General features: G+C 41.0%; 3 protein-coding genes across 3 annotated transcripts in view; 2 read left to right on the forward strand and 1 right to left on the reverse strand.

The window, feature by feature from the left end:
• Nucleotides 1–323: 323 nt before the first annotated feature.
• On the forward strand, nucleotides 324–10,650 carry lamp3 (lysosomal associated membrane protein 3). The gene is made up of 7 exons (XM_084163708.1): nucleotides 324–377; nucleotides 474–647; nucleotides 1,064–1,287; nucleotides 2,085–2,210; nucleotides 2,505–2,559; nucleotides 2,677–2,850; nucleotides 10,178–10,650. Exons 2-7 carry the CDS (start codon nucleotides 578–580, stop codon nucleotides 10,315–10,317), a joined length of 789 nt encoding a protein of 262 aa, XP_084019834.1. The 5' UTR covers nucleotides 324–377; nucleotides 474–577; the 3' UTR covers nucleotides 10,318–10,650.
• Nucleotides 10,651–12,645: 1,995 nt separating this feature from the next.
• On the forward strand, nucleotides 12,646–21,844 carry LOC311130492 (methylcrotonoyl-CoA carboxylase subunit alpha, mitochondrial-like). The gene is made up of 19 exons (XM_084163244.1): nucleotides 12,646–12,982; nucleotides 15,035–15,078; nucleotides 15,243–15,382; nucleotides 15,477–15,572; nucleotides 15,708–15,829; nucleotides 16,284–16,431; nucleotides 16,528–16,649; nucleotides 16,743–16,854; nucleotides 17,042–17,123; nucleotides 17,344–17,471; nucleotides 17,689–17,872; nucleotides 17,979–18,088; nucleotides 18,184–18,400; nucleotides 18,520–18,606; nucleotides 19,122–19,171; nucleotides 19,273–19,410; nucleotides 19,491–19,595; nucleotides 19,960–20,031; nucleotides 20,192–21,844. Exons 1-19 carry the CDS (start codon nucleotides 12,930–12,932, stop codon nucleotides 20,315–20,317), a joined length of 2,136 nt encoding a protein of 711 aa, XP_084019370.1. The 5' UTR covers nucleotides 12,646–12,929; the 3' UTR covers nucleotides 20,318–21,844.
• The window catches only part of LOC311130491 (phospholipid-transporting ATPase IF-like), a 38,017-nt gene continuing 34,677 nt past the window's right edge, over nucleotides 21,689–25,028 (reverse strand). Inside the window, exon 30 of the mRNA XM_084163243.1 lies at nucleotides 21,689–23,868. Coding sequence (XP_084019369.1) covers nucleotides 23,787–23,868 — 82 coding nt within the window. The 3' untranslated portion in view covers nucleotides 21,689–23,786. The remainder of the gene's footprint in view (nucleotides 23,869–25,028) is intronic.

A 25,028-nucleotide genomic window follows, 5' to 3' on the forward strand; every position in this document is an offset into this window, starting at 1 on the left:
AGATACTTTGTCCCTCTCTACCTTTGACCCCGATTTCCTCCAATGCCTGCTAATGCACAGTTTGATTTCCCCAGCAGCACAGCCATTCCCAGAATCCAACCACAGCTCCGGTGCAATAAACATGAACCAATCATATAATCAATGTATATAGGTATCATGGTCCAGGTATGATACAAATACAATCTTTGATAAACATTTTCCTCATATTTTCAATTTAGAGTCTAAAGCCTGTAACTCCTGGTTAATTCAAACAAGTAATTGTCATAGAAACTGCTCAATCAACATGTCCTTTGAACCAACCTGCTTTAATGCTATCTTTTTAGATAAAGAGTTGAGTAGACACAAATAACAAGATATCTAACCTGCAACAGCACAAGGTAAAGTTAGTTACATCATATCCTGTATATCAGCCATTTAAAGATAGCTCATGAATCTTTTTTTTTTTTTTTACCTCTTTGCCCCTCCCCTTGAAGGCGCTCATCACTTGAACAAGGCGTTTTGGTCTTCTGGAGATGAACTCACCACATCACATCTCATACATTTGGTCACAACACAAACGCCCAACTGAACACACAAGATGACTGCCAAACTCAAAAACAACATGCATCGTGAAACAATACTTTTTCTACTGGTTGCGATCATAATGGGTGAGTTGCATGCACCTCTATCTAATAATGTCTAATCTATTCAGTGGTAGTGGTAGTCTGATATAAATTGATACTGTACAAGGCAGCAAGGCAGTTAACCATGCAACATGTAATATAATCTGCAATCAGAATAAATGCAGGCCATTTTAATCTGAATTTGATTCTGAGATAATATTAGAAAACAGTGGAAGTGTACTCTTAAAAAGTCTAAATCATTGCAGGTAAAAACATGTTACAGACATAATCATGGCTACTTCAACAAATTGTTACAAACACATTTTTACAATGATTTATTTAAGTTCATTGTAAAAATAAGATTAACCTAAGGGGATCTGTAATTGTGCATGTGAATGTTGCCCTGGGTTGATGGTTTCTGTAAACGGTTTCACTTCACACGTCACTATACCGCTTTAAAGGAAACAGCCTTATGACTGCTGCATTGGACCCCACCATCATCACCACAGATGAGCCTGGCCTAAACAACCCTGAGCCCACTGAGCAATCATTCCTACCACAGAAGCCTGTCCTTCAGCCCAAAGAGACTGTTCCTGTCACTGGAAACTATGTGGTGAATAACACTGCAGGCAAGCCATGCATCAAGGTCTCCATGGGAGTGGAGTACATAGTTATTGAGAAGAAGGTAGGGACAGTCACTTTCTCAGCACTTTCTGTTTGTGTGTTTTAGCACTTCACTATCAGGGGTGAGATCTCATGTGGTTTGCCACCTAAACTGTGAAAAACAGACAATGGCCATTCTCATACACATTACTATGTTTGGTCATGAGATCGACCATACAATCATTATGATACTACAGTGCCTTGCAAAAGTATTCATCCCCCTTCGCTTTTTTCCTACTTTGTTGCATTACAACCTGTAATTTAAATTGATTTTTATTTGGATTTCATGCAATGGACATACACAGAATAGTCCAAATTGGTGAAGTGAAATTAAAAAAATAACTTGTTTCAAAGAATTCTACAAAATAAATAACGGAAAAGTGGTGCGTGCATATGTTTTCACCCCTTTGCTATGAAGCCCCTAAATAAGACCTGGTGCAACCAATTACCTTCAGAAGTCACATAATGAATTAAATAAAGTCCACCTGTGTGCAATCTAAGTGTCAAATGATCTGTTTTTTTTGTCTTATTTCTTGTTTGTTTCACAATAATTATTTTTTTGCATCTTCAAAGTGGTAGCCCAGTTGTGTATATCAAATGATACAAACCCCCAAAAAATCCATTTTAATTCCAGGTTGTACGGCAACCAAATAGGACAAATGCCAAGGGGGGTGAATACTTCGCAAGCCACTGTATATTATTAAGTAGCTCTAAATCTATAACAATAATTAAGTTATCACTTGTTCCTACATCATCACTTGTTTGCTATTGTTTTTGTCCTTTTCCAATCCAATGGTATGTTGATCCTTATTTTTTCAGAAAGCTTCCTATTTCAACTTAGACCCTACCACCACCCTCGCTACGGGTAGATGTGGTGAAAAAGAGGCAGTTCTCTCCCTGGCTATTGTAGGAGAGGGAGGCTATCTGAATCTCACCTTTGAAAAGGTACAAATTCAGAAACTTCCATCTTCTCATGTCACACATGATGTTAACACATATGACCACATCACCTTATAACTGGAAATGTTTTTTCCTTTCCTCTCCGACTCTGAGATGATAACTGAGAATAATCACAGGTTGACCACAACTCTTCCATATAATGATCAGAAGCGGAGCAATACATTATATCTATACATGGCTCTGAGCAGAAGCATACTCATTCAAATGCATGTTTGGCTTTGAATAAAGACAATGATTTATTTATTTAATGCACATTATTAATAATTTTTCCTCCCACAGGAAGGGAACCTATCCTATGTGTCAAAGGTCAACGCTAATTTGGCACCAGGCAAAGGTAAGTAGACCAACATGATCTCACAAGTAGACACATTATTTGAAACAAATGCATGGATATTCTTCAACCGATTTCATTGTTAGAAAAACAAGGCTGAGCATATTCTTTCACCATTAGGGAATAAGAACTATCCTGGGGTGATAGAACATGAAAAGCTGTTCCCAACTGCCGCTGGCCGCAGCTTCAAGTGTAATTCTCAGACCAAGTTTCATCTGGCTGAAAACCTTCGAGTGAAGCTTGTGCCTCTTCAGTTCCAAGCTTTCAAACTCACCAATGGGAAGTTTGGAGAGGGTATGTCAATTTTACAATTTTAGGGACCATTCCGTTTATGATTTACGAAAGCATTCTGTTTATTATTTTACTGTAGCGTTATACAGCGCCTTGCAAAAGTATTCATCCCCCTTGGCGTTTTTCCTATTTTGTTGCATTACAACCTGTAATTTATATTGATTTTTTTATATGGATTTCATGTAATGGACATACACAAAATAGTCCAAATTGGTGAATTGAAATGAAAAAAATAACTTGTTTCAAAAAATTCTAAAAAGTAAATAATGGAAAAGTGGTGCGTGAATATGTATTCACCCCCTTTGCTATGAAGCCCCTAAATAAGATCTGGTGCAACCAATTACCTTCAGAAGTCACATAATTATTTAAATAAAGTCCACCTGTGTGCAATCTAAGTGTCACATGATCTGTCACATGATCTCAGTATACAGTTGAAGTCGGAAGTTTACATACACTTAGGTTGGAGTCATTAAAACTTGTTTTTCAACCACTCCACACATTTCTTGTTAACAAACTATAGTTTTGGCAAGTCGGTTAGGACATCTACTTTGTGCATGACACAAGTAATTTTTCCAACAATTGTTAACAGACAGATTATTTCACTTATAATTCACTGTATCACAATTCCAGTGGGTCAGAAGTCTACATAGACTTAGTTGACTGTGCCTTTAAACAGCTTGGAAAATTCCAGAAAATTATGTTATGGCTTTAGAAGCTTCTGATAGGCTAATTGACATCATTTGAGTCAATTGGAGGTGTGCCTGTGGATGTATTTCAAGGCCTACCTTCAACTCAGTGCCTCTTTGCCTGACATCCTGGGAAAATCAGAAAGAAATCAGCCAAGACCTCAGAAAAACAATTGCAGACCTCCACAAGTCTGGTTCATCCTTGGGAGCAATTTCCAAACGCCTGAAGCTACCACGTTCATCTGTACAAACAAAAGTACACAAATATAAACACCATGGGACCACGCAGCCGTCATACCGCTCAGGAAGGAGACACGTTCTGTCTCCTAGAGATGAACGTACTTTGGTGCCAAAAGTGCAAATCAATCCCAGAACAACAGCAAAGGGCCTTGTGAAGATGCTAGAGGAAACAGGTACAAAAGTATCTATATCCACAGTAAAACGAGTCCTATATTGACATAACCTGAAAGGCCGCTCAGCAAGGAAGAAGCCACTGCTCCAAAACCGCCATAAAAAAGCCAGACTACGGTTTGCAACTGCACATGGGGACAAAGAGTATCGGTCCATAGGACCACTTTAAGCCGTACACTCCACAGAGCTGGGCTTTACAGAAGTGGCCAGAAAAAAGTCATTGCTTAAAGAAAAAAATAAGCAAACACATTCAGTGTTCGCCAAAAGGCATGTGGGAGACTCCCCAAACATATGGAAGAAGGTACTCTGGTCAGATGAGACTAACATTGAGCTTTTTGGCCATCAAGGAAAACGCTATGTCTGGCGCAAACCCAACACCTCTCATCACCCCGAGAACACCATCCCCAAAGTGAAGCATGGTGGTGGGAGCATCATGCTGTAGGGATGTATTTCATCGGTAGGGACTGGGAAACTGGTCAGAATTGACGGAATGATGGATGGGTCTAAATACAAGGACATTCTTGAGGGAAACCTGTTTCAGTCTTCCAGAGATTTGAGACTGGGACGGAGGTTCACCTTCCAGCAGGACAATGACCCTAAGCACACTGCTAAAGCAACACTCTAGTGGTTTAAGAGGAAACATTTAAATGTCTTGGAATGGCCTAGTCAAAGCCCAGACCTTAATCCAATTGAGAATCTGTTGTATGACTTAAAGATTGCTGTACACCAGCGGAACCCATCCAACTTGAAGGAGCTGGAGCAGTTTTGCCTTGAAGAATGGGCAAAAATCCCAGTGGATAGATGTGCCAAGCTTATAGAGACATACCCACAAGAGACTTGCAGCTGTAATTGCTGCAAAGGGTGGCTCTACAAAGTATTGCCCACTGACAAAGACCTGATCAGTCTATAATTTTAATGGTAGGTTTATTTGAACAGTGAGAGACAGAATAACAACAACAAAATCCAGAAAAACATATGTCAAAAATGTTATAAATTTATTTGCATTTTAATGAGGAAAATAAGTATTTGACCCCTCTGCAAAACATGACTTAGTACTTGGTGGCAAAACCCTTATTGGCAATCACAGATGTCAGACGTTTCTTGTAGTTGGCCACCAGGTTTGCACACCTCTCAGGAGGGATTTTGTTCCACTCCTCTTTGCAGATCTACTACAAGTCATTAATGTTTCGAGGGCTGATGCTTGGCAGCTCAAACCTTCAGCTCCCTCCACAGATTTTCTATGGGATTAAGGTCTGGAGACTGGCTAGGCCACTCCAGGACCTTAATGTGCTTCTTCTTGAGCCACTCCTTTGTTGCCTTGGCCGTGTGTTTTGGGTCATTGTCATGCTGGAATACCCATCCATGACCCATTTTCAATGCCCTGGCTGAGGGAAGGAGGTTCTCACCCAACATTTGACGGTACATGGCCCCGTCCATCGTCCCTTTGATGCGGTGAAGTTGTCCTGTCCCCTTAGCAGAAAAACACTGCCAAAGCATAATGTTTCCACCTCCATGTTTTTGACGGTGGGGATGGTGTTCTTGGGGTCATAGGCAGCATTCCTCCTCTTCCAAACACGGCGAGTTGAGTTGATGCCAAAGAGCTCAATTTTGGTCTCATCTGACCACAACACTTTCACCCAGTTCTCCTCTGAATCATTCAGATGTTCATTGGCAAACTTCAGACGAGCCTGTATATGTGCTTTCTTGAACAGGGGGACCTTGCGGGCGCTGCAGGATTTCAGTCCTTCACGGCGTAGTGTGTTACCAATTGTTTTCTTGGTGACTATGGTCCCAGCTGCCTTGAGATCATTGACAAGATCCTCCCGTGTAGTTCTGGGCTGATTCCTCACCGTTCTTATGATCCTTGCAACTCCACGAGGTGAGATCTTGCATGGAGCCCCAGGCCGAGGGAGATTGACAGTTATTTTGTTTTTCTTCCATTTGCGAATAATCGCGCCAACTGTTGTCACCTTCTCACCAAGCTGCTTGGCGATGGTCTTGTAGCCCATTCCAGCCTTGTGTAGGTCTACAATCTTGTCCCTGACATCCTTGGAGAGCTCTTTGGTCTTGGCCATGGTGGAGAGTTTGGAATCTGATTGATTAATTGCTTCTGTGGACAGGTGTCTTTTATACAGGTAACAAGCTGAGATTAGGAACACTCCCTTTAAGAGTGTGCTCCTAATATCCGCTCGTTACCTGTATAAAAGACACCTGGGAGCCAGAAATCTTTTTTTTGGGGGGGGGGGGGGGGGGTGGATCAGCTTGATATTGCAGATAGATTGTATCTTCTATCAATGTAATTGTCTGCATCACTTCCATCCCCATGTTTGTGATATATACAGTTGTGCAAGTTCTCCCACTTAAAAAGATGAGAGAGGCCTGTAATTTTCATCATAGGTACACGTCAACTATGACAGACAAAATGAGGAAAAAAAATCCAGAAAATCACATTGTAGGATTTTTTATGAATTTATTTGCAAATTATGGTGGAAAATAAGTATTTGGTCAATAACAAAAGTTTCTCAATACTTTGTTATATACCCTTTGTTGGCAATGACACAGGTCAAACGTTTTCTGTAAGTCTTCACAAGGTTTTCACACACTGTTGCTGGTATTTTGGCCCATTCCTCCATGCAGATCTCCTCTAGAGCAGTGATGTTTTGGGGCTGTCACTGGGCAACACGGACTTTCAACTCCCTCCAAAGATTTTCTATGGGGTTGAGATCTGGAGACTGGCTAGGCCACTCCAGGACCTTGAAATGCTTCTTACGAAGCCACTTCTTTGTTGTTTGGGATCATTGTCATGCTGAAAGACCCAGCCACGTTTCATCTTCAATGCCCTTGCTGATGGAAGGAGGTTTTCACTCAAAATCTCACGATACATGACCCCATTCATTCTTTCCTTTACACGGATCAGTCGTCCTGGTCCCTTTGCAGAAAAACAGCCCCAAAGCATGATGTTTCCACCCCCATGCTTCACAGTAGGTATGGTGTTCTTTGGATGCAACTCAGCATTCTTTGTCCTCCAAACACGACGAGTTGAGTTTTTACCAAAAAGTTCTATTTTGGTTTCATCTGACCATATGACATTCTCCCAATCCTCTTCTGGATCATCCAAATGCACTCTAGCAAACTTCAGACGGGCCTGGACATGTACTGGCTTAAGCAGGGGGACACGTCTTGCACTGCAGGATTTGAGTCCCTGGCGGAAGATTGTATCCCCCATATAAATAACATTTTATTGGTAGCAAGAATTTTATATAATAATTTAAATTGAAAGATTCTAATTTTTGAATTCGGTGTCGTTTTGCGTGTCAGTTCATAAACACTATGCCATGGGATCGGTACGTCAAAAATCTCTTCCCAACTATTTTGCAATCTATATGGGACGGCTGTCAATCCTTTGGTCCTTAAGTGAAACTGATATACTTTTTTATTTATCACAGTTTTCCTTAACCAATTATGTTCTTTAATGCAAGGCCGACAGACAAGTTCCTTACTTTCTCCCCCTTCCATTTTCCTCTTCCACTTTTGCGGTAAGGCTGCAATTATTTGGTTGTAATTTTGGGTAGAGCAGACATTTCCATATGTTTTTGTTAGCTACATGTGCGACATAACTCCACCAGTCCTACCGATGATATCATTTACGAAGATTATACCTTTTTTAAACATTCTGTCAAAAAATAAAGGTTTTTTGTCAATTAGTATATTTGAATTTAACCACAATATTTGTTGCATTATTTGTTCTGTCGTTTCTGGAGGATTAAATTGAAATTGCAACCAACTTTCTATGGCTTGTTTTAGAAATAGTGATATTTGGGAGATGATTTCCTTTTCAAATAACTGCAAATGAGTTGTTGTAATCTGAATAAAGGGAAAAAGGCCTTTCTTGAACATTGGGTGAGACAATCTTACTAATTTGCTTGAGAACCAGTTCGGATTTAAGTATAACTTTTGTATGACTGAAGCTTTTAGTGATAGGTCTAATGCTTTAATATTTAATAATTTCTGTCCTCCGAATTCATATTCATTATATAAATATGCCCTTTTAATTTTGTCTGGCTTGCCGTTCCAAATAAAAGTGAATATTTTTTTCTCATATAATTTAAAGAACTGTTCGCTAGGCGTAGGCAAGACCATAAGCAAATAGGTAAACTGGGATAATACTAAAGAGTTAATCAGGGTGATTTTTCCACAAATTGACAGGTATTTTCCTTTCCATGGTAGTAAGATCTTATCTATTTTTGCTAACTTTCTATACAAATGTATTGAAGTGAGATCATTTATTTCCTTTGGGATATGTATTCTGAGTATATCCACATCACCATCAGACCATTTTATTGGTAAACTACATGGTAATGTAAATTTTTTATTTTTTAGTGATCCAATACGTAATATAGTACATTTGTCATAATTTGGTTGTAATCCAGAGAGGTTAGAAAATGTATCTAGATCCTCTATGAGGCTGTGGAGGGATTCTAGTTGTGGATTTAAAAGAAAACATGAATCATCAGCGTACAATGACACCTTTGTTTTGAAGCCCTGGATTTCTAATCCTCTGATATTATTATTGGATCTGATTTTAATAGCTAACATCTCGATGGCCACAATAAATAGATATGCCGATAGTGGACAACCTTGTTTTACTCCTCTTGACAGTTTAAAACTTTCTGAGAAATAGCCATTATTTACTATTTTACACCTAGGGTTACTATACATGATTTTGACCCATTTTATAAGAGATTCTCCAAAATTGAAATGCTCCAGGCATTTATATATAAACCCCAGTCGAACTTCATCAAATGCCTTTTCGAAGTCTGCTATGAATAGCAGGCCTGGTTTCCCATATTTTCCATAGTGTTCTATTGTTTCCAATACTTGCCTTATATTATCTCCAATGTATCTTCCATGTAAAAAATTAGAATGAATAATATCTGTCTGATTAGAATGAATAATATCCGACAATACCTTTTTAATTCTATGCGCTATACATTTTGCTAGAATTTTTGCATCACAACACTGAAGTGTAAGGGGCCTCCAATTTTGTAAATGGACTGGATCTTTATATTTTCCACATGTATCCTGTTTCAGTAATAATGAGATCAGACCTTCTTCTTGAGTGTCAGATAATCTACCATTTACATAGGAGTGGTTAAAACATGCTAATAACGGTCCTCTTAGTATATCAAAAAAGGTTTGGTATACCTCGACTGGGAGCCAGAAATCTTTCTGATTGAGAGGGGGTCAAATACTTATTTCCCTCATTAAAATGCAAATCAATTTATAACATTTTTGACATGCGTTTTTCTGGATTTTTGTGTTGTTATTCTGTCTCTCACTGTTCAAATAAACCTACCATTAAAATTATAGACTGATCATTTCTTTGTCAGTGGGCAAACGTACAAAATCAGCAGGGGATCAAATACTTTTTTCCCTCACTGTATATGGTTTAATGCTCTTTTAAATGTAACATTGTAAAGGTAAGGTTTTGCCCTTTCGGCCCCTCAAAATCAATTATCCAAAGATCCAGATGAAATATTATTATTTATAATTTTTCTTCTTGTACAAGGTAACAGAATCAGTCAAAACAAAATCGATATTGCTCTTCAATTTTTACATTACATTTACTTTACAAACACATCCTGGGGTCATTTTGAAGTTCTGGCTCTAATACCGCTGATGCAATTTTGCTGATATATATATTTTTTATTATGTAGGTAGGGAAAACTCCATAACATATGCAGTAAATCTCCAGTATTTATCTTACAACTAGGACATTTGTCAGTTATCTTATTATCAAGTAAATGCAGTCTATGTGGAGTAAATTATGTCCTGTGCAATAAATTGAATTGCATCTGTCTATGTTTGGTTGCCATCAAGAAGCTCTGAAAGGTTTCAAGCAAGTCATCCCAGTCTACTGGGTCATAGTTACAGCCTAGGTCTCTCTCTGTCCCATTTGTATGTTAGGTTATTATAATGAGGTACATTATTATTCAGTGTATTATACATCAAGTTGACCTAGTACTATGAATACGATTTTCGAGTAGTGATTCCTTTGGAGTATTAGGGAAATTGTATTTTGTCTTTTCTTTTAACCAGTATTTAAGAAGCTAGTTTCAGGAAGCTCATGCTGGTCTTTGAGTTGTTGAAATTGCATGAATTTATTATAGAAATTCCTTTCAAGTTCCATAAACAAAATTTTGTTTTTTATTGTCCCCCCTATGGCATTTCAGAGGTTGAGTGCTGGGCTGACTTCAACAAGAGGATCATCCCCATCATTATTGGTGCCACGGCTGTGGCACTCCTCCTGATTGCTGTCCTGACCTTCCTGATCATCTGGAACCGCCGTAGAGCTGGCTATGACAGGATCTGAGAAGACTTCATGTAAACATAAAATGAATGCTTTTTATAGCCACGTTTTGTATTTCCTAGATGCTTTTTAGTATTTTTATCCATTACTCAATATTACCTTTTTATAGTTGTGTTTTTTAATATTTAATTCTGTTTGCAAAGAAAATTGAAATAATATTATTACAGTAAAAAATATGTGAATGTGGTTAATACTTCTAGGAAAGCACTGTGTAAGTTTACAATCATAATCAGCCAATATGGTCAGCAATTTGAATCTTGTTATGTTTTTTGGGGGAAATTATATTTTGTTTAAAGAGTGCCAATATTACCTTATTAAAAGTGTGGCTTTATCGAGCAGGATTGAAATTCATTATCTTCAAGTTCACATTTAAGTATAGATTTCTTGCATGCCTTATTATAAAAACACACTGTCCAAAAACATATAATTCTGTAACAGTAGCATTGCCAGAAATCCGTTGGAGGGTGGGCCTGCAAAAAAAATAATATATATAATAATTTTTAAAATGAGCTAACTTCCTGCAATTCTACACATTTTCCCATGGGGCAAAGAGAAAAATGTGCAGTTTTATAGCTAATCTCATGGTATTCTACACATTTTGCCATGAGGCTGAAAGAAAATGTTGCCATTTTAAAGCTGATTTACTGCAATTCTACACATTTTACCATGGAGTAGAGAGGAAAATGTGCAGTTTCATAGCTAATCTCATGCTATTCTACACATTTTGCAATGAGGTCGAGATAAACATTTAGCATTTTTAAATCTAAAATATACTGTGATAAAGGCACTGGATTATTACATTTTAGTCATTTAGCAGACACACTTATCCAGAGCGACTTACAGTTAGTGAGTGCATAAATTTTTCATACTGGCCCCCCGTGGGAATCGAACCCACACCCCTGGCGTTGCAAGCGCCATGCTCTACCAACTGAGATACACAGGACTATGTGCTGTCTTGTTTGCTAAATGAACAAATGAAGTAGGCAGTGGCATGGTGCATATAGCCATAGAAGCACAGTGACATATGCCTCAATGCAGTCATATTCGTGACTTATATATATATAATTTTTTTGCTCAATCTGATTGAGTGGGCCTGGCTCCCCAGTGGGTGGGCCCAGGCCCCTACCTAAGTGGCAGTTCTGCAAGATGGTGTAAATTATGTCTGGAACCTCTCAAAAAATGTACCTCCAAAGTGTCAACACTGTGACCTCTCCTTATGGATTCACCCTTTCCAAAGATGAGCTATTATAATGACAAGATAGCCGATTGACCTCTCTAAGGATGGAAAAATACATGTCCTCGAAGATGGAAGACAAGCAGGAGGAGGCTAGATCAGGTGGGACATTTCTAGCCAATGAGAGGGCAGATATGCGTGTGACCAACAGACAAGAGAAGGAAGACTCATCTTTGAATCTGTGCCATTATAGCTAATTTTCCCCCAACATCGGACACTCTCTAGTGGTTGGAGGACTAAATCACCTCGAGTTCAACAATGCATTAATGAGGAGCATAGGTTTGAACTATACTGATATAAATTGTTTCACATAACAGGCTGTGATTCATGTGAGGAACGTTAGGGGCTAGGATGAGATAAAACTTGCATTTCTTATAGATAAGACTTGTATTTCTCACAGATACGAACACTCTCTCTTTGTTGTCTGTGAAACCGTCCTTGAACGTAGGTACATAGAGTACAGATTGGAAGGGTGTCTTTTGGGTGCTGACTCTACAGGTTATTATGATAGCAACTTATGCCTGGGAACGGTGGAGCGCCAAGGGGTTGGGACTAACCCATGCGCCAACGGATTGGCTGAGTAAAGTCTAAACCACACTCAGTCCTTTACTCTGATTGGCCAACAGAAGAGGTGGGAACTCTCTGTCAGAGTATTTGAGAAAGAACCTGTAAACAATGGTTTAGTTCTCTGTCTGCCCTGCGTGGTATTTCAGTGTGCCCGTATACGAACCAACATACTTATCATACATACATTTTGCATATAATAAATGTAGCTTGGATTGAATATCTCTTGATTATGTTTTCTCTTATTCCAATACCAGATTTGAATTACGCAATTTCTAACAGTAACAACCTAACCATTACGAAACTTCTATTATATAAAATAAGCCACACGTAGCAAATTTGCAATAAAAAAATTTGTTGACCATTTTCGACACTCATTGACCTCCATACAAACATTCCTCATTTCGTGTGCTTATTTGTCGTGGACATGTTTTTGGCTGAGTAAAACCAAATCGTTTTTATCTGTGGAAAAACGTCTTGCTTCCTTCCTCTCTGTCTCGACTTTTTCTACTGGTTGATCATCCTACGGGTCCACAAGAGAGACATACATAGCAAATTTAACTTAATCGTTAACGTCATTCTGTAGCTATTTATTGTTATTTTCACCAAACTAAGAACATGTTTCAGCTTATAGTTTCATATTATACTATTTCCACCGATCAACTGTAGTTGATAATACGTATTGTAAAATGCAGTATCGTAACTAGCTAAAGCTTAAATGGTAAATCGAAATAAGAGATTTTAAAGGCAAACGACTATTTTATTATTCAGCTAACGTTAGTCAACTACCGTAGACTGCTAACTTCACACGGTATACATGGCTTATGTCATGAAAGTTCAAACCCTACAGGGTTTAAGAATATTTCAACAGTAAGTCGATAATGCTTGTCATATGTTGTGTTATGTTTACTATCACTGCACTTGATCTATTTTGAATAAATAAACTGCTAAGAAGACGTCGATAGCTTTCTGTCTAGACAGTTGGCTAGCTAACTAGCAAGCTAGTCAACCAGCTAGCCGAACGCGCAAGATTGTAGCTAGCTCGCTTCTTGACGCTAGTTAACATGGTTAAACAACCTTAGTACATGTTAACCAAAACGATTAAGCCATTATATTTTGTGTGTGTCGACATTGCTAGATAGTCTTACTTTTTACTATGCACCGATTCTGTGCAAGGTTAAATAAAGGTAGCTAGCTGGCTAACTTAGCATAACCAGCATAATGGTGAAATGTTTTGTTTCCAAAACGATGTGCAGTTCATTTAATGCATTCAGCTCTATATCTACTAGTTATCATATTTGAGCAATGATCATTATGCATTCGAGTATTAGCCAGCTGTGATGAAGCAAACTGCACTGTGAAAAGCCATTCATTGATGTAAACAGATGTAACTAAACTCAGCAAAAAAAAGAAACGTCCTCTCACTGTCAACTGCGTTTATTTTCAGCAAATTTAACATGTGTAAGTATTTGTATGAACATAAGATTCAACAACAGACATAAACTGAACAAGTTCCACAGACATGTGACTAACATGAATTGAATAATGTGTCCCTGAACAAAGGGGGGGTCAAAATCAAAAGTAACAGTCAGTATCTGGTGTGGCCACCAGCTGCATTAAGTACTGCAGTGCATCTCCTCCTCATGGACCGCACCAGATTTGCCAGTTCTTGCTGTTAGACGTTACCCCACTCTTCCACCAAGGCACCTGCAAGTTCCCAGACATTTCTGGGGGGAATGGCCCAAGCCCTCACCCTCCGATCCAACAGGTCCCAGACGTGCTCAATGGGATTGAGATCCGGGCTCTTCGCTGGCCATGGCAGAACACTGACATTCCTGTCTTGCAGGAAATCACGCACAGAACGAGCAGTATGGCTGGTGGCATTGTCATGCTGGAGGGTCATGTCAGGATGAGCCTGCAGGAAGGGTACCACATGAGGGAGGAGGATGTCTTCCCTGTAATGCACAGCGTTGAGATTGCCTGCAATGACAACAAGCTCAGTCCGATGATGCTGTGACACACCGCCCCAGACCATGACGGACCCTCCACCTCCAAATCGATCCCGCTCCAGAGTACAGGCCTCGGTGTAACGCTCATTCCTTCGACGATAAACGCGAATCTGACCATCACCCCTGGTGAGACAAAACAGCGACTCGTCAGTGAAGAGCACTTTTTGCCAGTCCTGTCTGGTCCAGCGACGGTGGGTTTGTGCCCATAGGCGATGTTGATGTCGGTGATGTCTGGTGAGGACCTGCCTTACAACAGACCTACAAGCACTCAGTCCAGCCTCTCTCAGCCTATTGCGGACAGTCTGAGCACTGATGGAGGTTATTGCCATCCTGTACCTGTCCCGCAGGTGTGATGTTCGGATGTACCGATCCTGTACAGGTGTTGTTACACGTGGTCTGCCACTGCGAGGACGATCAGCTGTCCATCCTGTCTCACTGTAGTGCTGTCTTAGGCGTCTCACAGTACGGACATTGCAATTTATTTCCCTGGCCACATCTGCAGTCCTCATGCCTCCTTACAGCATGCCTAAGGCACGTTCACGCAGATGAGCAGGGACCCTGGGCATCTTTCTTTTGGTGTTTTCCAGAGTCAGTAGAAAGGCCTGTTTAGTGTCCTAAAATTTCATAACTGTGACCTTAATTGCCTACCGTCTGTAAGCTGTTAGTGTCTTAACAACCATTCCACAGGTGCGTGTTCATGAATTGTTCATTGAACAAGCATGGGAAACAGTGTTTATACCCTTTACAATGAAGATCTGTGAAGTTATTTAGATTTTTACAAATTATCTTTGAAAGACAGGGTCCTAAAAAAGGGACGTTTCTTTTTTTTGCTGAGTTTAGGTGCTCTCTTTACATGACCTGTCCAACCATCAAGGTCTGTGTCCTGCAATGTTCTTTTATTATCTCATCTTAGGACATTGATATGGACCAAAGGATCTGTGCGGTTTGCCTCAGTTGGTAAGTAACATGGGGCAATATTGAATGTCAGCACTTCTGTGAATATTGTCTCTTTTTCCAAGTTATTCATCTCCATGTAGATTGAACTGCAGAGGAAGCATTGTAGTTGTCTAGATTAGTATGCATTACATCATCACTCATAGTTCAGGACTCTTTTCCTCTAGGGCAAGGCAGGATAGAAAAAGTCCTCATTGCCAACAGAGGAGAAATCGCCTGCCGTGTGATGCGAACAGCAAAGAAGATGGGAGTGCGCTCTGTGGCAGTATACAGTGATGCAGACCGTCATTCCATGCATGTGGCCATGGTATGTCAAGGCTAAAGGTCGAAACTTTGACCCCTCTGTCAGTATATGTTTGTAGATGCAGCTGTATTTATGGGGTTTCTCTCATGTTTCTTAGGCAGATGAGGCCTATAACATTGGGCCAGCCGCATCCCAGCAGAGTTACTTGTCCATGGAGAAAGTCTTGGAGGTTGCCAAGAGATCTGGATCACATGTATGTCAAGTACAGTATTGTATTTGTAATATTTCTCATTCTCATTCATTACGGCAATCCCCTTTTTCTCAAAGTCGCAATACAGACTATATCTGACGAATACATTTATGTTTATAAATTGTGTTTTTGTTATAGGCTGTCCACCCAGGATATGGCTTCCTGTCAGAGAACACAGAGTTTGCTGAGGCTTGCAAACAGGAGGGTATAATCTTCATTGGTCCTCCATCATCTGCTATCAGAGACATGGGTATCAAAAGGTATAGTTAAAGGTAGACTCAGCGATATGACATAGATGCAGAAAGTAAAAAGCATAGTGGGTCAATTTCCGCAACAACTAAGAGTGTTGAAGCGCGAGGCTCAACTTCTCTGCTGTGTTGGTGCCCTGGCTACCACGCTGTAACAGTGTGAAGCGAACCCGTGCACATGCGCAGATGCTGTGTGAGAGCGAAGTGTTGCATCTCGCTCATCTCAATCTGCAGGGCTGCTTGTGGCAACGTCATTTTGCTGAGTCTACCTTTAAATGACAGTGTGTCCCCTAGGAATTTTTTTTGCAGTGGTTGCAAAGTTAGTGAGGGGGGTGTAGTGGGCGTGGCCAATGAATGACTCTTCTCTTTTCAAGTCACTCTTCAGTCTTGTATGTTGTAAGTCTGATTTTAATAAGGGTTATTCAAAAGTTAAATCTTAGAAATCTACTCCTTTTCTTTTTCCTAGTACATCAAAATACATAATGTCAGCTGCGGGTGTTCCTATCATCGAGGGTTACCACGGAGAGGACCAATCGGATGAGAAGCTCCAAGCTGAGACGGTCAGGATTGGCTACCCAGTGATGATAAAGGCTGTGCGTGGCGGGGGTGGTAAAGTAAGTAAGATGCACACACAGAAAGGATTGTTTCATGGAATGATAGTGTTGTTGTTTGTGTCTCAAGGCTCCTATGGTTGTGATTGGTTTATCTAGGGAATGCGCATTGCACACACCGCTGAAGACTTCCATGAGCAGCTTGAGTCTGCGAGACGAGAGGCGCGCAAGTCCTTCAATGATGACGTCATGCTAGTGGAGAAATTTGTAGAGGACCCCAGGTATGTAGAAGACACTCTCTGTATCTATTTGTGTTGGAGGTTCAGACTACACCCCTGTTTAGATGTTGTGACAAATCTTCCTTCCCTCACCAGACATGTGGAGGTCCAGGTCTTTGGGGACCAGCATGGAAATGCTGTCTACCTGTTTGAGAGGGACTGCAGCGTACAGAGAAGGCACCAGAAGATAATTGAGGAAGCACCAGGGGTGAGTGCGATGATACAGCTACCTCCTTCGTTTTACTCTCAGCACTACAACATGTCTTGGTTTCCTGTGTGAATGGCTGTCTGCTGGATATGAGGCTTGATGCACTGTGTTTTGCACTCCCTAGGCTGTGCGAGTGTATATGTGCTAATGATTATTTGTGTTTTTGTGTTTGCACCCATGCTTGCAGCCTGGAATTAGCGAGGAGGTGAGGCGGAAACTGGGTGAGGCAGCCGTGAGAGCAGCCAAAGCCGTCAACTATGTGGGAGCAGGTGAGCAGAGAATGGACCTCAAACCTTACACAAATAATTCATATTTGCATGCTGGGATGCAGTGTCCTCAATTTCCATTGCCTTTGATTGCTTGTTGATTTTTTTTGGGGGGGGGCATTGAACACTCATCCACAAATATTCTGTTGTTGTAACAGCTGTTGCTTTGCACTATCCTGTGCACTGGTGTAACAACCACACTTATGTCCCTGTCTCTATGCAGGCACTGTGGAATTCATCATGGATGCACAGCACAACTTCTACTTCATGGAGATGAACACACGTCTGCAAGTGGAGCACCCTGTGTCTGAGATGATCACTGGTACTGACCTGGTGGAGTGGCAGCTCAGGGTAAGACAGAAAGAGGGAGAGGATTGCCATCAGAAAGAGGGGGTTGGGGACATCAATGTGTTGTAATACGTTGAGTGTATTTCTGAGCTCTTTTAGAGGGCCTCATTATCTCACATAATCCTAGAGATAGCAGGATTTCAATCTGAATATAGATTTGATTAACAATTTTTAATAGCACCACCCTGATGTTTGTGTACTCCTCTTACTTGTCACTCAGGTGGCTGCAGGTGAGAGGCTGCCCCTCCTGCAGGATGAGATAGAACTGATGGGCCATTCGTTTGAGGCCAGGATATACGCTGAGGACCCCAACAACGACTTCCTCCCTGGGGCAGGACCCCTCCTTCATCTGTCTACACCCCTGGCAGACGAGTGCACACGCATCGAGACGGGCGTCAGGGAAGGTACAGTACACCCAGCGCACCTCGACCTACTTACACCTTTTTAACACGACTGTCAGACAGAACTGTTGATATAACCACATGATTATGTACCTGTCTGTGTTCTCAGGAGATGAAGTGTCAGCCCACTACGACCCCATGATCGCTAAACTGGTGGTGTGGGGAGAGGACCGATCTGCTGCTCTGAAGAAGCTCAGATACTGCTTACGCCAGTACAATGTAAGAACATTAAAATGTTATACACATACTGGACACATCCCACTGCGTGTTTCTGTTTTGTTGATTGATTGACCTTTGACCACTGATCCCGGCAGATCGTAGGCCTCAACACCAACATTGACTTCCTGCTGAGTCTGTCTGGCCACCCAGAGTTTGAGGCGGGGAATGTGACCACCAGCTTCATCCCCCAGCACTATGAGCAGCTGTTCCCCAAGCCCAGCCCTCCCTCCAGGGCCACACTGTGTCAGGCTGCCCTGGGCCTGCTGCTCAGAGAGAGGGCCAGCACCCAGACCTTCAGAGACCAGTCCAACGGTAAGGAACAACAACACAGGCCTGTCTCTACAGGTCGCTGAGAACTATACAACAACTGTCTGAGAAAGTACTGTTGTCGGTTGGAGGAGACCTTAAACTGTCCTTTTCTCCTGTCGCAGATCCCTTCTCTCCTTTTGCCTCCAGTAACGGCAGGAGGGTGAACATTCTATACAGTAGGAATATGACGCTCCAGCTGGGTGAAACTAGTGAGTCCAAACCTTCTTCAATAGCTCATAGAGGAAGCAGCCAGTAGACCTTGGTTTGATTGAAATGCTCCTCAATCAGTCTTACGTTGATGAGGAGCTTAGCCAGCCTCCTAGACCTCATAATTTTTTTCCCTTCAGTTTTTCTCCTGGACCTCACTAATGACTGTTTAAATAATTAGTGCACTAATGACATTGATTAGTGTGTCTGATTCCGCCCAGACTATAAGTGAGCCCATCTTAATACCATCTCATCCTCATGTTTCACTGTTGCTGAGAATATTTATTGAATACAGAGAAAAAAGTACTTTATTTGTCATTTAAGTACTTTTAATCTGCTCTTTGTTTACTTGTCACATGGAATTTATGTCAAAAGTTATTCATATTTTATGTCATACACAAAAAGTACTTTGAACAGGACCCATCATATGCATTTTATATGAAGGCAAATCTTCCATGAATCAAGTGGCAGAGGAAAAAGACTTCACAGAACTTTAACAATGTTTTTTTCTGTGCAGAAGTGGAATTAAAGGTTACATACAATTCAGATGGGACCTACTCTATGGAGGTACATGTTCTGCAGGAGTGTTGTAAAAATTGCCAATGGAAAAGGTTGAACATACCTGAACATGATTTCCTGCAACTGATGGGTTTTGTCCCCTTCCTCAGATTGGAGGGGAAGTGTTCCAGGTGTCAGGGGAGGTGGAGACAGAGGGACAGACATCATTCCTGCACTGCTCTGTGAATGGGGTGAAGTCCCGGCCCAAACTGGTCATCCTGGATAACACAGTACACCTCTTCTCTATGGTGAGTCCCCTCCTCTGAAACACACGTTCTCCACATCAGGGTACCTTAGGCCCTCTAACCCACCCTCTCCTCCCCATCAGGAGGGCAGCGCGGAGGTGAGCGTTCCAGTGCCCAAGTTCCTGGCTGGTGTGAGCACAGGAGCACAGGGAGGAGCTGTGGCACCCATGACCGGGACCATTGAGAAGGTAATAAATTACGGATGATCCCTTTTTCTCCCTGCTCTCTCTCACCACCATAATTGATCTGTCTAGAAAAGGTGACCCAGCCACTCTGACTGATCTTTAATATGTTGCTCAGAGATATAATTTCCTGCCAGATGGTCAGGCATGCTGATTCATGGCATATCTCTCATTAGCTCACTTAGCGGCTAATGTTGGCAAATTATTTAATCTATACCTCCTGTTGATGACATGGTGTGAATTGTTCAGACGTGCCAATTAATAAATGTCAGTTGCCATGGAAAAACTTCAAGACTCCTGTCCTAACACGAGCAGGGCCATTTCGAATCGATAGGTAAGATCCTTAATATGATCTCCTCTCTTCTTCCAGGTGCTGGTGAAGGCAGGAGACACAGTACAGATGGGAGACGCCTTGATGGTGATGAATGCCATGAAAATGGAGGTGAGTTTACATAATTTCCGGCACTGTGAGGAGTCCACTCCCAATACTACACACATTCGCTCACCCACATTTACTTTTCTAACCCTGTAGCCACCCACTTATCACTCACATTGGGCTCTAAATGAACTATGGGTACTCAGACTGTTCTCTCTTTCTGCAGCACACCATCCGAGCACCCAAAGCTGGAGTCATCAAGAAGGTGTTTTTTAAGGAGGGCTCCCAGGCCAACCGACACGCAGCCCTGGTGGAGTTTGAGGAGGAAGCGGAGGCCACTGAGGAAGAATAATCTCAATCTAATCCTCATCTGTGTGAAAATCTATTTGTGAACTTTGAGACTGTAAAAGTTACTGTAGAAATCATAGGAAAGAGGCATTTAGAATTTTTATTTTACCTTTATTTAACTAGGCAAGTCAGTTAACAAATTCTTATTTACAATTCAACCGGAAGGGTTGACGCATTTTCTATAGGAGTAGCAAACTGCTGTACAATCCTATGGGAACACACTACAGGTCCATGTGGATCACACTGTACAGTTGCCTATGAGATGCCAGAAAATTGCCGTCATGTTTTGTGGTAAAAAATTGTAGATTTTCAACAACACTGGTATATTTGCTCAAAACGCCACTTTATCACGTGTGGTGTGACTCTGGCCCAACCTATCGGTTTCTGGGACCAATCAGATGGTCTAGAATGGATTTCCATTCTAGAAATCATCGGGGAGTTTCTCAGATCCAGAAACTAACGTCCGTGGGCATGACGTGGCTTCTAGCTTCAGTTTTGTGCATGCTGCCACATCTCCTATAGCCTGGTCCCAGATCTGTTTGGCTTGACAATGAGTTGGCAAGAGCACAAACATGTTTTTGACAACGACTTGGCATGATATCACAAACAGACTGGCACTCAGGCTACATCTTAGTCTTGGAAATCCCAGACCTAGGGCAACATTGTGGGAGCCAACCAGTCTGTCTAGGGAGACTAGCTACATCTCATACGATTCAGATTCACTCCAGGCTGTGAAATTACAGTAAGGGCTATTCACTGATAACTGCCTCCCTTGTAGTGATTAATGACCAGAGTCTAGTTACTTTAGTCCAAACTATTACAATGGAAGAGATGGTCTTTCATCTGAACTCATCATTAAACACTTCTCACATATCATGTGACCTACAAAATCAATTGACCATCAAATAACTAATTTTAGAGAAGGGTGGTGCACACCTGTGTTTTTATAGGTGTTGAAATCTGTCAGGGTTATAAAGTGTTGAATCCCCCCAAGCACCCACTCCTGACAAATTGTTTGGGGTAAGTTATTATGAATGTCTACTAACGTGTGCTGTCATCCATTCAATAGTGTGCCTAATTGTTGACGTGTTCCCTTTGTTGATTTGTAATTAGCTGAGTGTTGTCAAATTACGTTTTTCTAAAATACCATTTCATATCGAGAAACTCAATGTCCTGACATTTATTTTGTAGCTATATAGATGTATATTACTATGCTAGTTACATTTTAGTCATTTAGCAGACGCTCTTATCCAGAGCGACTTACAGTTAGTGAGTGCATACATTTTCATACTGGTTCTATCGAATGGTCACAGTAGTGTGTGTGTGTACATTCGTTGCATACACAGTCTGCTGGAAAGGACAACAAAAAGGTACATGCTTTTAAAAAACATATTTATTCCGTAAATAGAATTTGCTTTAAACATCAGCAATGAGCCATTTCACTGACAGGAGAGTACAATAAGACATTTTTTTCAATGAACATGATCAAGAGAAATAAACATCAGCTGACTTCACATCAGTGTTCCAAGTACAGATGGATCCTTATTGCCTTCATGAATTGAGTCAAATATTTTGCACAGTCACCTCTTCTCGTTGACCTAATGAGTGGCATTATAAGAAGCTATTGGTGAAGAAAGAAACTGACTTGAGGCCAAATGTGACAATCTGAACTAGATTCTGCATTTATATAAAAACTGAGCGTGACAACCATAGCAAACAAGTTCAATCAAAGTATACTTCATCAGATATGCCAGAGTGACCAATGCTGACCATGATCAATAGTAGTGCCAGATTTGCTTACAAATATTGGTACCATGCAAATAAATATCACGCTCCACTGACTACTTGGACATATCAAAGTGTCTCCCATTTCAAGCTACTGAGAACTATGTAACGGCTACAAATAGTAACCATATAAAATCCCATGATTATGTATCTTGGCCATATTCTAATAAATATGTATTCTTATGTGCATAATAAGTCACTGTGTCATTGATAGCAAGTTTAAAACGGTTGTCTCAATGACCCTCTCAACTCAGGCATTTCCATTATTGTGGGCCAAAGGCCCCAAAAGCTAAAGAGGATACAGAGAGAGCTAAAGCTGTTGAGTTCAGTCAGTGAGGCCATCTCCCCTGCCCTATTACCAGTAATATGATGGAAATAAATACACAAACAAACATGAACAAGTGGTTAGTAACAGAGGGGGAAAAGACATAGGGTAACAAAAAAACTAAAACATGATTCAAATGATATCAATGGTGTTAGGCAATGATTAGAGAAAAGCAAACAAAAACAATTTGCGGGATTTGAAAACAGAACTAGATGTGCAAGCTGTATTATTTTATGGCTAGTTGACAGCTATTATTTCATATCTGGGTTGTTCCACGAAAAGAGTGCCTTTTGTGTCCCTTTGATATAAGTAGAAATTGTGCACCAATATTGCATTTTAAAGCCTGTTATATTAAATGAAGTGCCCTTTAATATAGACCACATGGAGAATTCAATAAATCAGATTTTATTTTGAATAAAGACTTGCTAAAGTGCCAATATTCAGCATTTTGACATGTCCCTCTGCATCCTCTAGGATGATTTTAACCCACTTAACCAGAATATTTCTCCAAGTTTTACCATCATTGTAAAGCCCTACTTATTTAGTTGCTTTGACAAAGTCATTTCTGAAGATTATTTATTTTATGTTACCAGTGATTCAAACCCCCCCCCCCCCCCCCCCGATACTTTATTTGGCACTTACTATAGTCATTTCTTTATTTAACCTCTTGAGATGTGGAAAATGTGTTTTTTTATTAAGTCGAAGAAGTGCTCTTTATGACAGAATGTTAAAATTAGGTGACCATTTTTTGGGGACCAAGTTACACTTCTCAAAAGGTACCGTATTGGTGGAACGACCCATCTCTCATTGGAAGCTATTATAGGAACATTCTCCTGTCGACATTTCGGAACGAACGCAACGCTAACAATCTGTGCAGAAAAGGCATTTCAGGGACAGTTTCCAAAAAAAGCAACTGACTTGAGACCTGACCTAACTGCTTTCACGTTTTCATACCTTGAAAAATCAGGTAGTAAAAATGGAGGGTATGGCTTTAAAAAGGCCCACCTAATTTCCTCAGGAAAGATGGCAGACCTTTCAGATAGTCAGGTGGTGAAGCAGCAGCAGCAGCACTAACCTACAGGCGCAAAGTAGTAGACCATGTTCTTTTTCACTTAAGTCTACCAAATCCTTCTTTGGTCTTATTCCCTTTTATTATTTACAGGAACAGAACAGAGAGGCCAATGCAGCATCTCTCTCAAAATGGTGGTGCAGAGCCTCTCCTGGCTTTCAACATTCTTCTCTTGAGATATAGTCTGACTGTCCACTGAGGTGGTCAGCCCTGGGCCTTGCGGTGAGTAGTCCCTCTGTGGCCATGGGGCAGGGCAGGACAGGGCGCCTGGCGGGACTACTGCTCTCTGCTACCTTAGCAATGAGTGGCCTCCATGGGTGAGAGCGTCAAGATGCTCCGGTCGTTGGAATAGAAGGGGTCCGAGTTGCTCCTCGATCTAAAAGCATCAACGACAGAGGAGTGAGGGGTGGCGGTGGTAGAGGAGGACTAAGCTGAAAACCTGCCTCTGGAGTGCTTCTATCCATCTGTCTCTGACCTGCCTAAAGACTCTTCATTTACTGTTGAATGGGATGGCCATCTTGCCATAGCATGGCATAGGAGTGGTTGAAGACCTTATCTGTATTGATATGAGGATGCCCTGCCTTGGAACTGAAGCCCTGTCATCCTGCTCATCTTCCACTGCCTCCCAGCCCTGTCTCCTGACTCATTTCCTGCCCTACACTTCAACCTACAGGGGGAGTAGCACAAGCAAACAGAGTCAAACTCAAAAGGAGGAGAGAGAATAAAGTGGGTACAGTGAGGGTTAGTACAGGATGATTTAACATGGATGACTTGAACACAAACAGTCAACGTCTCCCTTCTCTATCTGCATAATGTCATTATATGAATAATACATCCTTCTATGCATAACCAGGTATACTACATTTTATTTGAATAATATGAAGCTCAGTTCTTGTCTGTACTATATATGAACTAATTTAGACTGAATATAAACTGCTAATACAAAAATAGGTATAATATCTAAGACATCTTAAATATATATATACATACAGTGAGGGAAAAAAAGTATTTGATCCCCTGCTGATTTTGTATGTTTGCCCACTGACAAAGACATGATCAGTCTATAATTTTAATGGTAGGTTTATTTGAACAGTGAGAGACAGAATAACAACAAAAATCCAGAAAAACGCATGTCAAAAATGTTATAAATTGATTTGCATTTTAATGAGGGAAATAAGTATTTGACTCCTCTGCAAAACATGACTTAGTACTTGGTGGCAAAACCCTTGTTGGCAATCACAGAGGTCAGACGTTTCTTGTAGTTGGCCACCAGGTTTGCACACATCTCAGGACAGGAGGGATTTTGTCCCACTCCTCTTTGCAGATCTTCTCCAAGTCATTAAGGTTTTGAGGCTGACGTTTGGCAACTCGAACCTTCAGCTCCCTCCACAGATTTTCTATGGGATTAAGGTCTGGAGACTGGCTAGGCCACTCCAGGACCTTAATATGCTTCTTCTTGAGCCACTCCTTTGTTGCCTTGGCCGTGTGTTTTGGGTCATTGTCATGCTGGAATACCCATCCACGACCCATTTTCAA

The sequence above is a fragment of the Coregonus lavaretus genome, assembly GCF_964263955.1.
Source record: "Coregonus lavaretus genome assembly, chromosome: 6".
NCBI classification, from domain to species: Eukaryota; Metazoa; Chordata; class Actinopteri; order Salmoniformes; family Salmonidae; genus Coregonus; species Coregonus lavaretus.